The sequence below is a fragment of the Somniosus microcephalus genome, chromosome 16, assembly GCF_052327205.1.
Source record: "Somniosus microcephalus isolate GS21.2 chromosome 16, FLI_Smic_1.0, whole genome shotgun sequence".
Taxonomy (NCBI): domain Eukaryota; kingdom Metazoa; phylum Chordata; class Chondrichthyes; order Squaliformes; family Somniosidae; genus Somniosus; species Somniosus microcephalus.
In genome coordinates, this window is record NC_141002.1 from 42,255,463 (window position 1) to 42,272,294 (window position 16,832).

Here is a 16,832-nt window from a genome sequence, read left to right on the forward strand (position 1 = left end):
ACGACACCATTCCTACAAAAAATGTCTCACTTAAATCAGTGTCCTCAATCACATTAACTTGTTGCCCTTTCGTTGTTTTTACTTTTGAAAAGCATTGTTTGGCAAAGTGATTCTTTCCATTACACTTTGTGCATATTTTTCCAAACGCTGGGCATTGTCTTAACTGGTGTTTGTAACCACAGCGTTTACAATTAAAAATTTCATCCTCCGATTGCTTTTCATTTCTGTTCTGCCCACGTTTCTTCCCCTTGTAGGACACAGCACCGACAACAGCATTATCACTCATTGCAATCGCATCATTATTGATTTCACTGAAAGTCTTCGCGTGCTTTCGAGCTAGCTCGCAGGCTTGGCATATTTTCACCGCATTTTCCAAATTTAGTTCGGTTTCTCTCAACAGACGTTCCCTGACTTTTTTATCATGAATACCAAACACAATCTGGTCACGAATCATGGATGATTTCAGCTCAGAGAAATTACATGTCTGTGCTTTCAGTTTCAGATCAGTTATAAAGCTATCAAAAGTCTCATTTTGTTGCTGTGTCCGAGAACGGAAGATATATCTTTCATACGTCTCATTCTTTTTGGGAGAGCAATGTGCATCAAATTTTTTTAGCACATCTTCTAATTTTTCTCTGTTCTCCGCTGGATTAAATACAAATGTATTAAATACCTCTATCGCCTGTGGGCCTGCAACCGTGAGCAGCAACGCTATCTTCCTTGCGTCTGGCTTCGTACCGAATCCGATGGCTGCAATGTAGAGTTCGAATTGTTGTTTAAAAGTCTGCCAATTGTAGTCGATTTTTTCTGTGAGTTTCAAACGCTCTGGTGGCTTCAAATTCTCCATGTCGCTTTTCACAATTTTCAGCAGATCTTCACCACCCTGGTACCATCTTACGTTCATTAATAAATAGACATTCTTATTATGAACACAGCTAGCTTTTGCTAGACACTTTTATTGAGCACATGTGGACTAGGTACAGTATCTGTAGAGGCTTCCATCTTGACTGCTGCCTTGTGGGTAGCCTAGTGCCTCATGGGTAATGTAGTCTTAATCTACATACAGCTGGGTAGTGTAGTCTTAATACATACAGCTATATACAGCTCTATGGCTCCACCTAGTGTCCACTATAGAATGACATGTTATTGATCATTACACCAAGGTTGTGAACAGTCTGGTTCAGCTCAGACAGATGCTAAGGAGAGGGATGGAGTCAGTGGCTAGGGAGCGGAGTTTGTGGCGGGGATCGAAGACAATGGCTTTGATCTTCCCAATATTTAGTTGGAGGAAATTTCTGCTTGACGGACAAACAGTCTGACAATTTAGAGACCGTGAAGGGGTCGAGAGAAGTGGTGGTGAGGTAGAGCTGGGTGTCATCAGCGTACATGTGGAAACTGATGCTGTGTTTTCAGATGATGTTGCCAACGGGCAGCACGTAGATGAGAACTAGGAGGGGGCCAATGTTAGATGGCGTTGGAGGAGGATGGAGTGGTCAACCATGTCAAAGGTTGCAGACAAGTCAAGAAGGACGAGGAGGGATAGTTTACCTCTGTCACAATCACAAAGGAGTCGTTTTTGTAAAGTGGTGGGGCGGAAACCTGATTGGAGGGATTCAAATATGGAGTTCCGGGAAAGATAAGCATGGATTTGGGAGGCGACAGCACGTTCAAGGACTTTGGAGAGGAAAGGGAGGTTGGGGATGGGCCAGTAGTTTGCAAGGATGGAGGGATCAAGGGTTTTTTTTTTTAGGAGGGGTGTGATAACGGCAGATTTGAAGGCAAGAGGGACAGTACCTGAGGAGAAAGAACTGTTAACAATGTCAGCTAACATGGGAGCCAGAAAAGGAAGTTGGTTGTCAGCAGTTTGGTGAGAATAGGGTCGAGGGAGCAGGAAGTGGGTCTCATGGACAAGATGAGCGCAGAGAGGCCATGAGGGGAGATCGGAGAGAAACTGGAGAAAGATTCAAGTTCAGGGCTAGGGCAGGTGGGAACCTTAGAGGAAATTTGGCTCGGTGGGCGAGGGGAAGGAAGGGAAGTGGCAGATGCAGGAGATCAGATGGTCTCAATCTTAGAAACAAAGAAGTCCATGAACTCCTCACACTTGTTGCTGGAGGTGAGGGTGGAGGAGACAGGGGAGAGGAGTTTAAGAAGATGATCAGCGGTAGAAAAGAGAAGCCAGGGGTTATCTTTGCATTCCAGCTGTACCTTCACAGTCTTTGATTCACAAAGGCCGCAGTGGATGACCTGTGCTATGTGGGCGTCACTGGCAGGACCAGCAGGTAGGACCAGCATTTATTGCCCATCACTAATTGCCCTCGAGAAGGTGGTGATGAGCCGCCTTCTTGAACTGCTGCAGTCCGTGTGGTGAAGGTACTCCCACAGCGCTGCTAGGGAGGGAGTTCCAGGATTTTGACCCTGCGATGATGAAGCAACGGCGATATATTTCCAAGTCAGGATGGTGTGTGACTTGGAGGGGAACTTGTGTACCCATGAACCTGCTGACCATGTCCTTCTATTTGGTAGAGGTCATGATTCTGGGAGGTGCTGCCGAAGAAGCCTTGGTGATTTGCTGCAGTACATCTTGTAGATGGTACACACTGCAGACACGATGCGCCGGTGCTGAAGGAAGTGAATGTTTAAGGTGGTGGATGGGGTGCCAATCAAGCGGGCTGCTTTGTCCTGGATGGTGTCGAGCTTCTTGAGTGTTGTTGGAGCTGCACTTATCCAGGCAAGTGGAGAGTATTCCATCAAACTCCTGACTTGTGCCTTGTAGATGGTGGAAATGCTTTGTGGAGTCAGGAGGTGAGACACTCACTGCAGAATACCAAGCCTCTCACCTGCTCTTGTAGCCACAGTATTTATGTGGCTGGTCCAGTTAAGTTTCTGGTCAATGGTGACCCCCAGGATATTGATGGTGAGGGATTCGGCGATGGTAATGCCATTGAATGTCAAAGGGCAGTGGTTAGACTTTCTCTTGGAGATGGTCATTGCCTGGCGCTTGTGTGGCACGAATGCCACTTATCAGCCCAAGCCTGAATGTCTCCAGGTCTTGCTGTATGCGGGCATGAACTGCTTCATTATCTGAGGAGTTGTGAATGGAACTGAACACTGTGCAATCATCAGCGAACATCCCCACTTTTGACCTTATGATGGAGGGAATGTCATTGATGAAGCAGATGAAGATGGTTGGGCCTAGGACACTACCCTGAAGACCTCCTGCAGCAATGTCCTATTTGAACATCCTATTTTTCATAGCAGGTCCTATGAGATCAGAGTTTCAGCTTTTTGGCTTCCTCATGCTCTGCGAATTACACAGTGCAAATTCCCCATCCCACTATCTTGATCCCCCATCTGAGAGTCTGAGTTGGTGAGTGGGATAGTGATGAAAGGAATCAACTTGATCTCGGGTGACCAGAGGCAGATGGACCAGGTTCTTTATCATCTTCCTCTTCATCACCATAATCAACCAACAACTAAATTGTTTCCTCCTCATTTGCTCCCAACCCCCACCCCCGAGTTGTCGTGTTAGATCTGCAGAAGAGGAAATGAGTGAAGAATGGGTTTGCAGAGCATCCAGAGACACTGATGAGATAGAGAGAGGTCTGGAATATTCTGCCAGCTGGGTTCTTTAAAGTACTGAAGCAAGTGCAGGTACTGCTTTGCAACCATTCACATGGAGCTGAAAACCTCGCCATGTCTACAGCCAAGGTGGAATACAATCCCAGCAGCTCCACTGCCTGCTTTTTGTATGGCATTGGATCGCTGATGTCTGATATTTTGCTGCCTTTTTCAGGTATTGTGAGCAAGTTTTTCCTGCAACAAGATTAACAGCATTAGGTGAAGGCGAACATGTGAAGGACATCTCCCAGGTGGCAGAAAACAGCTGATGTAATAGAGAGGGGAAGTGCTGCAAGGACCCGGTCACAAGAACAGATGGAGTTGTAAAGGGTCGGATGTGAGTAAGGCTTGTGTGGGGAGTTCCAAATACAGGATCCAGGTGGAAGAATTAGAGAGTCATTGGACCATGATGACTTGTCACTTCATCTAAAAAGCTGACCCTGTCCCTCCATTGCAACTGCTGCATGCAACTCTGAGAAATTTTAGGCCTTTATGATTACCTATACTGTCACAAATTAGGCACAATGTTCAAAATTCATCAATGGGACAAATAGCAATGAATCAGATTTCAATCTCCATAGGAAGTGTGATTGATTGGAACTAATGGCCGCAATAGGAAGCAGCTAAACCTGGGGTTTTGTAAACTTTTCCTTGTCCTTGCATTGAGATTTAGTACAAGACACTTCAAAGTTTAGATGTGGTGTAACAATATTATTCACATGACGCACACAGATAAGGAAGGCCATTTGACCCATCAAAACTCATCCATCCATGGTTTTCTGTCCATTAAAGTGGGATAAGAAAGAAGAGAAGCAGAATTAGGTGAGATCATAGAAAATACAAAGAGGACTAAGTTAGGTTTGGAGTGCATATGTGTAAATGCACAAAATGTGGTTAATAAGGTTGGTGAACGGCAGGTGCAAATAGCCACGTGGGAATATGATGTGGTGACGATAACTGAGACCTGGCTCAAAAAGGGGAGGATTGGATGCTTAATATTCCTGGGTACAAGTATTCAGGAAAGATAGGGAAGAAAAAAAGGAGGGATAGCAGTTTCGATTAAGGAAAATTATACAGTGCTAGAGAGAGGGAATGTCCTTGAGGGGTCGAACACAAAATCTATTTGGTTGGAGTTCAGAAATAATAGAGGAGCTATTACACTACTTGGTGTATTTTATAGGCTATCAAATAGTGGTGGGAAGGAGATAGAGGAGCGGATTTGCAAAGAAATTACTGAGATGTGCATAAACTATAGAGTTGTGATAATAGGCGACTTTAACTACCGCTGTAGGTATTCGTGTTGACCTCTAGGGACGAATGCCTACTAAATAATTTAGTTTGACTTCAGATGAATAATTACTAAGTTGTTTATTAACTGGAACTGACGAAATACAGTAGGTAAGCTGGCTTTACACAGGAGCAATGCGAGGTAGGTCTTTCTCTGACGGGGGCTCCACGAGGACTGAGTCCGTAGTCCTCGGGAGAGCATGATGACGTCATCACACTCAGTCGCGTTTTCCCGCTCTTCGGGTGTCACGTGACCGCGTCATGATGTTAGCGCATTGGCCTGCGCTTGGGGCGGTCACGTGACCCGCGCCGATACGTTGGCGCGTTCACCCGGTGCGGAAGCTGGCCGTTGAGGCCGAAGTCGCGACTGCGGGAGCAGGAGCTGGAGGCCGAGCTGAGCCGGCGCTTGCCGCGGGGGATCGCGTCGCTCATGTCTGCCGGCCGATGCGGCCGAAGTCGCAGTAGGCCGGGCTGTGCCGGCGGCCGTCATGGAAGGCTGAGTCGGGCCGGCGGCCGCCGCGCATACGTCACGTAATGCGTGACGTGACGTCAGCGCGCTAGGGCGCGTCTTAAAGGGGCAACGGCCCCCACAGGTAAGTTAAAGGGGCAACGGCCCAAACAGGTAAGTAATATACATACAGTTAGGTTAAAGTGAATTATATACATTATATGTGTAAGGGACACCCGGTGGAACCGCCACACCGCAATATTAAATGGGACAGTGATTGTGTTAAGGGCAGAGATATATTCATCACTTGAACTTGGGGGTATAGGGCACAATTTTGAAATTTGCAGATGACACAAAACTTGGAAGTGTAGTAAATAGTGAGGAAGATTGTAATAGACTTCAAGACAGCATAGGCTGGTGGAATGGGTGGACATGTGACAGTTGAAATTCAATGCCGAAAAGTGTGAGGTGATACATTTTGGGAGGAAGAATGAGGAGACATAATACAAGCTAAATGGTACAATTTTAAAAGGGGTGCAAGAACAGAGAGACCTGGGGTGTTTGTGTACAAATCTTTGAAGGTGGCAGGACAGGTTAACAAAGCTGTTAATAAAGCATATGGAATCCTGAGCTTATTAAATAGAGGCACAGAGTACAAACGCCTGGAAGTTATGCTCAACCTATATAAAACACTAGTTTGGCTCTAGCTGGAGTATTGTGACCAATCCTGGAAGGACATGAAGGCTTTGGAGAGGGTATCACAGAATCACAGAAACCCCACAGTGCAGATAGAGGCCATTTCGGCCCGTCGAGCCTGCACCGACACATATCCCACCCGATCCCCGTAACCCCTACACCAACACATATCCCACCCTATCTCCATAACGCCATGTATTTAATCCCCCTAACACTAAGGGTCAATTTATCATAGCCAATCAACCTAACCCGCACATCTTTGGACTGTGGGAGGAAACCGGAGCACCCGGAGGAAACCCACGCAAACACGGGGAGAATGTGCAAACTCCACACAGACAGTCACCCGAGGCCGGATTTGAACCCGGGTCCCTGGCGCTGTGAGGCAACAGTGCTAACCACTATGCCACCGTGCTGCATAGAAGAGATTTACTAGAATGGTTCCAGGGATGAGGGATCACAGTTACATGGATAGACTGGAGAAGCTTGTTCTCCTTAGAGCAGAGAAGGCCAAGAGGTGTTTAAAATCATGAAGCATTTAGATAGAGTAAATGAAGAGAAACTGTTTCCAATTGCTGAAGAGTTGATAAAGAGAGGTCACAGATTTAAGGTGATAGACAAAAGAACCAGAGGCGACATGAGGAAAACACTGGTTAGGATTTGGAATGCACTGCCTGAGAGGGTGGTGGGTTTAAATTCAATAGCAGCCTTCAAAAGGGAATTGGATAAATACTTGAAGGAGAAAAAATTGCAGGGATATGGGGAAAGAGCAGGGGAGTGAGACTAACTGGATTGCTCTTCGAAAGAGCTGGCGTAAAGTCGATGGGCCGAATGGCCTCCTTTTGTTCTGTACTATTTTATGATTCTATGAGGTTCAACATGAACCTGCAGCTTGAAAATGCCCTTTTAGATCCTACTTCCCTCTCTATGACATACTCTATGCCCTCCTAACCCAGGATTTAAAAAGCCTCTTCCTCACAGAGCAACAGCTTGAAGATTTGGGGGACGGTCACCTGTTGCAGCTCTCCCTCACGTTATAGGCTCCCTTATCCTTGAAAAAATTGCATGAGATGTAATAAACCCTGATGTCAGCAGTCAGACCATAATGGGTTTGATGATAATGATGCATGCACCAAACAATTTTATTTGATGTGAAGCATTTTGTGGGGTAAAAGTATGTAAGGATGTGAGATTCAACAAGTGAAATTGTTATGACCTGAATGACCTTTCTCATTACTTTTTCTTTAATTGAAACACCTAAGTGAAGGGTGAAGGTCTGTAATGTAGGAGCCTACTAAGGTTGAAGAGTAGGGCAGATCAAGTAGTAACATTTAGGTGATGCCAAGCTTAATTTTTAATGCCTATACAGCGTATGAGGAAGGGAAACAGGGGGATTAAAGAGCACGATAGCAAAATACTGCAGATGTTGGAAATCCGAAATAACAACAGAAAATGCTGGAAAAACTCAGCAGGTCAGGCAACATCCGTGGAGAGAAATTTGAGTTGACGTTTCGGGTCGAACCCTTCTTCAGAACTGGAAAGAAAATAAAATAGATCGAAGGCAGGGCTGCGATCGGACAAAAGAAGTAAAAGAAACAAAAGCAGTAAAAGAGACAATAAAAGGTATTCGAAGCTAGACGAGATGGTAATAGGCTGAGATTAGGTGTGAAGTGTACTGGCAGGGCAAGAGATAGCTGCCAGGTGTGAGAGAGAAACAAAAGGAAAGGGGGGGAGAAAAAGGAGTGGAAAAATTACAAGAAAAATGTAATAGGGGCTGAGGTTATGATCTGAAATTGTTGAACTCGATATTGAGTCCAGAAGGCTGCAGAGTGCCTAATCGGAAGATGAGGTGCTGTTCCTCGAGTTTACGTTGAGCTTCCGTGGAACAATACAAGAGCTGTCCGGGTCCACAGTTCCATTTCATCCTTCGACTCATCCGACGCTTCAACAAAAAACTTTTTTCCTTCCTTTCCAATGTCAAGGATCGCAAGCTTCATCAACTCTTGGACACCAACGCCCCTCCGGAACCTTCTTCCCCTTCACTTTCCTCTGACCCCCCTTCTCCCAATCTCACCCCCTGCCACATTTTCACTATCCCCTCTGACCTTCCACTCTCTGACCCCGAACGATCATTCCTCAGCAAAGGCCTGAGCTTCATCCCCTTACGCCCCCGCCTCAATGAATTTCGAGCTCGGCACGATGTTGAGCTCTTTTTCCGCCGCCTTCGTCTCCGTGCCCACTTCTCTGGCCAGGAGTCATCCCCCCGCACAACTGACCCTTTCTCCCGCTTGCAGAATTCCCGTTCTACCTGGACCGCCCCCCCCGGTCTCTTACCCTCTCTAGATCTTTTCATCGCTAACTGCCACCGTGACATCGGCCGTCTCCATTTCTCTGCTCCCTCACTCACTCCAACCTACCTCCCTCTGAACTCGCAGCACTCCATTCTCTTAGATCCAACCCTGACATTGTCATTAAACTCGCTGACAAGGGTGGTGCTGTTGTTGTTTGGCGTACTGACCTCTACCTAGCGGAAGCTGAACACCAACTCTCCGACACCTCCTCCTACCTCCACCTGGACCATGACCCCACTACCGAACATCAAACCACCGTTTCCAAGACTGTCACTGACCTCATCTCCTCTGGAGATCTTCCCCCCCGCTGCCACCAACCTCATAGTTCCCCAACCCCGCACAGCCCGCTTCTACCTCCTTCCCAAGATCCACAAACAGGACTGCCCTGGTAGACCCATCGTTTCAGCTTGTTCTTGCCCCACGGAACTTATCTCTTCCTATCTTGACTCTATCTTTTCTCCCCTTGTCCAGTCTCTTCCCACCTACATCCGCGACTCTTCGGATGCCCTCCGCCACTTTAACAGTTTCCAGTTTCCTGGCCCCAACCGCTTCCTTTTCACAATGGACGTACAATCCCTCTACACCTCCATCCCCCACCAGGATGGCCTGAGGGCGCTCCGCTTCTTCCTTGAACAGAGGCCCGACCAGTCCCCATCCACCACCACCCTCCTCTGCCTGGCTGAACTTGTTCTCACATTGAACAACTTCTCCTTTAACTCCACTCATTTCCTCCAAATCAAAGGTGTTGCCATGGGTACCCACATGGGTCCTAGCTATGCCTGCCTTTTCATGGGCTATGTGGAACAATCTTTGTTCCAGTCCTACTCGGGTCCCCTCCCTCACCTCTTTTTCCGATACATTGATGACTGCATCGGTGTCATTTCCTGCTCTCGCCCCGAACTTGACAATTTCATTCACTTTGCCTCCAATTTCCACCCTTCCCTCACCTTCACATGGTCCATCTCTGACTCTTCCCTTCCCTTCCTCGACTTCTCCGTCTCCATCTCTGGGGATAGGTTATCGACCAATATTCACTACAAGCCCACTGACTCCCACAGCTACCTGGACTACACTTCCTCCCACCCCGCCTCCTGTAAGGACTCTATTCCATTCTCCCAGTTTCTCTGTCTCCGCCGTATCTGCTCTGACGATGCCACCTTCCACACCAGTGCTTCAGACATGTCTTCCTTTTTCCGCAACCGAGGATTCCCCTCTACCGTGGTTGACACTGCCCTCGACCGTGTCAGTTCTATCTCCCGCACTTCTGCCCTCACCCCTGCCCCTCCCTCCCGGAACCACGATAGGGTTCCCCTTGTCCTCACCTTTCACCCCACCAGCCTCCACATTCAACGGATCATCCTCCGGCATTTCCGCTACCTCCAAAGTGATCCCACCACCAAACGTATCTTCCCCTCCCCTCCCCTTTCAGCATTCCGTAGGGACCGCTCCCTCCGAGACACCCTAGTCCACTCCTCTATCACCCCAAACAGCCCTTCCCCTTCGCCTGGCACCTTCCCATGCAAGCGGAGGAGATGTAACACCTGCCCCTATACCTCCCCCCTTCCCACTGTCCAGGGCCCCAAACACCCCTTCCAGGTGAAACAGCGATTTACTTGTACTTCTCGCAATCTAGTATACTGTATTTGCTGCTCACGATGCAGTCTCCTCTACATTGGGGAGACCAAACGCAGATTGAGTGACCGCTCTGCGGAACACCTCCGTTCAGTCCATAAGGGTGACCCCGAGCTTCCGGTCGCCTGTCATTTGAATTCACCGCTCCATTCCCACTCGGACCTTACCGTCCTTGGCCTCTTGTATTGTTCCACGGAAGCTCAACGTAAACTCGAGGAACAGCACCTCATCTTCCGATCAGGCACTCTGCAGCCTTCCGGACTCAATATCGAGTTCAACAATTTCAGATCATAACCTCGGCCCCTATTACATTTTTTCTTGTAATTTTTCCACTCCTTTCCCCCCCCCCCCTTTCCTTTTGTTTCTCTCTCACACCTGGCAGCTATCTCTTGCCCTGCCAGTACACTTCACACCTAATCTCAGCCTATTACCATCTCGTCTAGCTTCGAATACCTTTTATTGTCTCTTTTACTACTTTTGTTTCTTTTACTTCTTTTGTCCGATCGCAGCCCTGCCTTCGATCTATTTTCTTTTCTTTCCAGTTTTGAAGAAGGGTTCGACCCGAAACGTCAACTCAAATTTCTCTCCACGGATGTTGCCTGACCTGCTGAGTTTTTCCAGCATTTTCTGTTGTTATTTTGGAGTAAAGAGCACCATAGTTCTGAGAGCATGTGAAACAATGTATTAGAGTAGGAGACAGTGGAAAGAGTCTTGATTTCAACAGAGTGGAAATGCAGGATGGCTGAGCATGTAGGATGACATATTTGGAATTTAGAAGAAGCAAGAGACGAAAACTGAAAGCAGGAATTGCCATAGTAGTATTGATAAACTAAGACAACAACAGAAATGTTTGTGGCAGAGAAGTAGGATGGAGGGGAGAGATTGGAGGCTAACATTAAAAGAAGAATCTTTCTTAGGTTCAAATAAACTGATGCCAACCATACGTTGGATATTTTATCTGGACTCATCTCCTTTGAGAATTGGGTTTGAGAGATGATTTCTGTTTTACTTTTGACTGTCAGCAGCTATCAAAGAGAAGATCATTTCTGTATTTTATCTCATGGCCAGACACTTGCATGTACCTGAATGGACACTTGACAGGAGGAGGAAGAGGTAGCATTTTAATCATTAGCTTACTCAATGCCCTAAATCATTTTGCCATACATCAGGAGTCATTAGAACTTACCAAAGGCTACATGTTTTCTAGCTTCTGTCTCTTCCTGTATCTTCCTATCGTTGATTTGGCCATCCAATGCCCGTTGATCAACCTTATAAAAAACAGATTAGTATACATTTAAAAAATATTTTTACAAATTCCTTTCAGTCTGCTTGTCTACGGTTCACATCCACTCTGCACATCTGGAATAATGTTCACTATAAAGTAATACTTAAATATATGTAATCAAAGGCACTGTTTACATTTATAATTTACTGGTGGTAAAGCCCAAAAAACAATCCAAATCAGAGCCAAAAGAGAAACGTTCTTTGTGTGATCTGTTTTTAATAGGATTTATTAATTTTTGTGTAAGATTTTAACCTAAAACATGATACAGTATAATCAAAAGTACTTTCCACAGTCTATTAAATGCCTCTTCTACTTTCAGAATGCCTGATGTACAAGCATAAAACATGTTTTAATAGTTACATTGGTTATGCAGTATTTACAGCACATTTAGTCAGGATCCAGGAACATTTTTAATTCTCTAAATATGCTGAGGGTAGACTATGTTTCAAATATTTTGAGATGGAAGCACTTTTTTTACATTCAAACATTAATTAGTACTGAATTAATTAGCTATATAAATGCAAGTTGTTATTGTTGTTGGCAAACTAAGTAGCAGATTATGTTTTCTTTAATCTTTATATCACCATCTCCAAGTAAGTTATGTATTCACCTCACTTCCTAATGTAATTCCAGAATTACAGTTCCCATGGATTGGAGGGTAGCTAATGTAACCCCACTATTTAAAAAAGGTGGTAGAGAGAAAACGGGGAATTATAGACCAGTAAGTCTGACATCGGTAGTGGGGAAAATGCTAGAGTCCATTATAAAAGATGTAATAGCAGAGCACTTGGAAAACAGCGACAGGATCGGACAAAGTCAACATGGATTTACAAAAGGTAAATCATGCATGACTAATCTACTGGAATTTTTTGAGGATGTAACTGGTAGAATAGGTAAGGGAGAACCAGTGGATGTGGTGTATTTGGACTTTCAGAAGGCTTTCGATAAGGTCCCGCATAAGAGATTAGCATGCAAAGTTAAAGCACACGGGATTGGGGGTAAGGTACTGTCTTGGATAGAGAACTGGTTGGCAGACAGGAAGCAAAGAGTTGGAATAAACGGGTCTTTTTCCGAGTGGCAAGCAGTGACTAGTGGGGTACCACAGGGATCGGTGCTAGGACCCCAGCTATTCACAATATATATAAATGATCTAGACGAGTGAACTAGATGTAATATCTCCAAGTTTGCAGACGACACAAAGCTAGGTGGGCGTGTGTGGTGTGAGGAGGATGCAGAGAAACTCCAGTATGATTTGGACAGGTTGGGTGATTGGGCAGATGCATGGCAAATGCAGTATAATGTGGATAAATGCGAGGTTATCCACTTCGGTGGCAAAAACAGGAAGGCAGATTATTATCTGAATGGCAATAGATTGGGAAAAGGGGAAGTGCAACGAGACCTGGGTGTCCTTGTGCACCAGTCGCTGAAGGTAAGCATGCAGGTGCAGCAGGCGGTTAAGAAGGCAAATGGTATGTTGGCCTTCATAGCGAGAGGATTTGAGTACAGGAGCAAGGATGTCTTGCTGCAGTTGTACAGGGCCTTGATGATACCACACCTTGAGTATTGTGTGCAGTTTTGGTCACCTTATCTGAGGAAGGATGTGCAGCGAAGATTCACCAGACTGATACCTGGGATGGCAGGAATGACGTATGAGGAGAGATTGGGTCGATTGGGCTTATATTCGCTAGAGTTTAGAAGAATGAGAGGAGATCTCATTGAAACTTATAAAATTCTAACAGGACTAGACAGACTAGATACAGGAAGGATGTTCCCGATGGCGGGGGAGTCCAGAACCAGGGGTCACAGTCTAAGGATAAGGGGTAAGCCATTTAGGACTGAGATGAGGAGGAATTTCTTCATCCAGAGAGTGGTGAACCTGTGGAATTCTCTACCGCACAAGGCAGTTGAGGCCAATTCATTAAATATATTCAAGAAGGAGTTAGATATATTTCTTAAGGCTAAAGGGATCAAGGGATATGTGGAGAAAGCAGGGACAGGATACTGAATTTGGATGATCAGCCATGATCTCATTAAATGGTGGAACAGGCTCAAGGGGCCGAATGGCCTACTCCTGCTCCTATCTTCTATGTTTCTATGTAATTCTTGTAACAAGTCACGTATCAGTATGAACTCCGGATTATAATCCACGATAAAATTATAGTGTATGATATATAGGAAAAATGCTAAACATTCCACACTTACCCCAATTGTTCTGAGTCTGGTATTAAAAATCCGGTTCTGCCTCTGCAATTCCAAGTCTCTTCTTCCCGCTATAATGGCAGCCGCTTTCAAATCAACCAGTCCATCTAGTTTGTGCATCTTTCAGAGTCGGTTTTGTTTATTCTCAGAAACTTAAAGCGGACAAACTACGGTTTAAATTTATAATTCAACAAGAAGGAACGATCTTTAAAAGCAAACACACCAGTGACAGGTAACTTTATTAGTCGAGGAGATCTTGTCTATTTTACCCTTGCCTCCCCAAGTCCAGGGCGCGCACGCAAGTTCAGGTGTATTTTCCTAACCGCAGCATGTCGATAAATAAAACAGTTGCTAGGCGACCAGAGTACCGACACGAGATCTTGGGAATTCTCGCGACACCACATCTCTGGTCACATTGCCGTTGAACATCTCGAGTTCTCGCGATAGCTGCTCCCGCGCTTATTCCTGACCAGAAGTTGGGCGTTTTGGTCGCGAGGTTGGCGCCGTTTGAAGGAGTCCGTCGCTCGAGAACGGCCGTGCCTTTTGACAGAAAGGGAGTTGCAATTTCTAACAAAATAACATATATATATAATAATAACAATAACAATCACCGTCCAACCGCCAGGCTTTCGGAATGGGCACCTTGCAGTTAATTGAAGTCGAAAACTTCAAGTCGTGGCGGGGCCGGCAGCTGATCGGGCCGTTCATGCGGTTTAACTGCATCATCGGCCCGAATGGATCAGGTAATGAACGGCGTCGCCCGAGGCCGGCTGCCTTGTCGGGGAGTACCGCGCTTCGATCTACCGACACAACCCCGAAGATAGCTCGTCCCTTGCCGGTCACACTCGCCGCCTGATTTATCCGAGTAATTCCCGTCACCGCACAGTGCCAGCCCCTCGGGGAGAGACAGAACCGTCTCTTCGAGGGTTAAAATCTCCAGGTATCAGCAGCGGCGGGGCCGGAGAGCAGAATTGGCGGGGGCTCAGCATTTTAGAAGATTCTCCGTGCTGAGAGAATTTACTTCATGATCAGTGTCTTTTCGACTAAAGTGGCTGAAATTGGGGGCACTTTGTGAATCTCGTAATGGTCTCCCCTGTTTCCATTTGATGTGACATTAATTCAATACATGAGACAGGCGGGTGTGCGAGGCCAAGACGGTGTTGCGCGACCAGCCAGTCTGGGTCAGTAGAATCGTAAGAGGCAATTCGGCTCCTTTTTGAAAAAAGCTGTCGAATTTAGTCCCACACCCTAGGCTCCCCGCCCCCCCCCCCCCCATAACCCTGCAAATTAGTCCTTTTCAAGTACATGTCCGATTACTTTTTAAAAGTTCCTATGAAATCTGATTCCACCACCCTTTCAGGTAGTGTGTTCCAGATCATCATAACCTTCTGGGATAAAAAATCTCTCTTCACTTCCCCTCTAGTTCTTTTGCCAATTATTTTAAATTGATGACCTCTGGTTACTGACCCACTTGCAGAGGAAACAATTTCTCCCTACTTGCTTTATCAAAACCCCATATAATTTTGAATAACTCTATTAGGTCTCCCCTTAACCATCTCTTTAAGGAGAACAATCCCAAATTTTCCATTTTCTCCACATAACTGAAGTCCCTCAGCCCTGGCATCATCCCAGTAAACCACCTCCATACCCTCTCCAAGGCCTTGACATACTTCCTAAAATGTGGCGACCCTAATTGTACACAATATTCCAGCTGAGGCCTAACCAGAGATTTTTAGCATGACTTCCTTGTTTTTGTATTGAATGTCCCATTTACAAAGCCAAGTATCCCAAACGCTTAATATCTTAACTTGTGTAGCCACCTTCAAAGATTTGTGAATATGCACCCACCAGGTCCCTCTGCCCTTGCACCCCTTCAAAATAGTACCATTTAGATTATACGATAGCAAAATACTGCGGATGCTGGAAATCCGAAATAACAACAGAAAACGCTGGAAAAACTCAGCAGGCCAGGCAGCATCCATGGAGAGAGAAACAGAGTTAACGTTTCAGGTCGAAGACGCTTCGTCAGAACTGGGGAAAAAACCAGGAAGGGGGATAGAATTTAAAGCAAGTAGGGGCTGGGAAAAGGAGGAGGGGATGAAAGAACAAAAGGGAAGAAGGTCAGCGACAGGATAGAAAGCAGGAGAGATTGAGAGACATTAAGAGATATTCAAGAAACAAAGGATGGCTCTGGATGAAGTGTGAATGGCCCTGTCAGAATGAAGGACTGCTGCCATGTGGGAGGGAAGAAAAAAGCTCAGATGAAAGTGTGGATTAAAAAAAGAAAATATATATAGTGATAGGGGCCGAGGTTATTACCTGAAATTGTTAAACTCTATGTTGAGCCCAGAGGGCTGTAGAGTGCCTAATCGAAAGATGAGGTGCTGTTCCTCGAGCTTACGTTGAGCTTCCGTGGAACAATGCAAGAGGACGGTGAGGTCTGAGTGGGAATGGGGCGGTGAATTAAAGTGACAGGCCACCGGGACCTCGGGGTCCCCCTTACGGACTGAACAGAGGTGTTCCGCAAAGCGGTCACCCAATCTGCGTTTGGTCTCCCCAGTGTAGGGGAGACCACATTGTGAGCAGCGAATACAGTATACTAACTTGCAAGAAGTACAAGTAAATCGCTGTTTCACCTGGAAGGGGTGTTTGGTGCCCTGGACAGTGGGGAGGGGGGAGGTATAAGGGCATGTGTTGCATTTCCTGTGCTTGCACGGGAAGGTGCCGGGGGAAGGGGTGCTTGGGGGTGGTAGAGGAGTGGAGTAGGGTGTCTCGGAGAGAGCGGCCCCAACGGAATGCTGAAAGGGGAGGTATGGGGAAGATGCGTTTGGTGATGGGATCACGCTGGAGGTGGTGGAAATGGCGGAGGATGATCTGTTGAATGTGGAGGCTGGTGGGGTGAAAGGTGAGGACAAGGGGAACTCCATCGTGGTTCCGGGAGGGAGGGGCAGGGGTGAGGGCAGAAGTGCGGGAGATAGAATGGGCACGGTCGAGGGCCGTGTCAACCACTGTAGAAGGGAATCCTCGGTTGAGGAAAAAGGAAGACATGTCGGAAGCACTGGTATGGAAGGTGGCATCGTCAGAGCAGATGAGGCGGAGACGGAGAAACTGGGAGAATGGAATAGTCCTTACAGGAGGCGGGGTGGGAGGAAGTGTAGTCCAGGTAGCTGTGGGAGTCAGTGGGCTTGTAGTGAATGTTTGTCAATAACCTATCCCCAGAGATGGAGACGGAGAAGTCGAGGAAGGGAAGAGATGGACCATGTGAAGGTGAGGGAAGGGTGGAAATTGGAAGCAAAGTGAATGAAATTTTCTAGTTGAG

General features: G+C 46.4%; 2 protein-coding genes across 2 annotated transcripts in view; one reads left to right on the forward strand and one right to left on the reverse strand.

The window, feature by feature from the left end:
- Nucleotides 1-13,999, reverse strand: part of LOC147106103 (RIB43A-like with coiled-coils protein 2) — a 39,453-nt gene extending 25,454 nt beyond the window's left edge. Inside the window, exons 1-2 of the mRNA XM_086008869.1 lie at nt 13,517-13,999; nt 11,216-11,297 (exon numbers count right to left, since the gene is read on the reverse strand). Coding sequence (XP_085864995.1) covers nt 11,216-11,297; nt 13,517-13,633 — 199 coding nt within the window. The 5' untranslated portion in view covers nt 13,634-13,999. The remainder of the gene's footprint in view (nt 1-11,215; nt 11,298-13,516) is intronic.
- A 36-nt stretch (nt 14,000-14,035) lies between these two features.
- Nucleotides 14,036-16,832, forward strand: part of LOC147106104 (structural maintenance of chromosomes protein 1B-like) — a 172,432-nt gene continuing 169,635 nt past the window's right edge. The window contains exon 1 of the mRNA XM_086008868.1: nt 14,036-14,256. Coding sequence (XP_085864994.1) covers nt 14,148-14,256 — 109 coding nt within the window. The 5' untranslated portion in view covers nt 14,036-14,147. The remainder of the gene's footprint in view (nt 14,257-16,832) is intronic.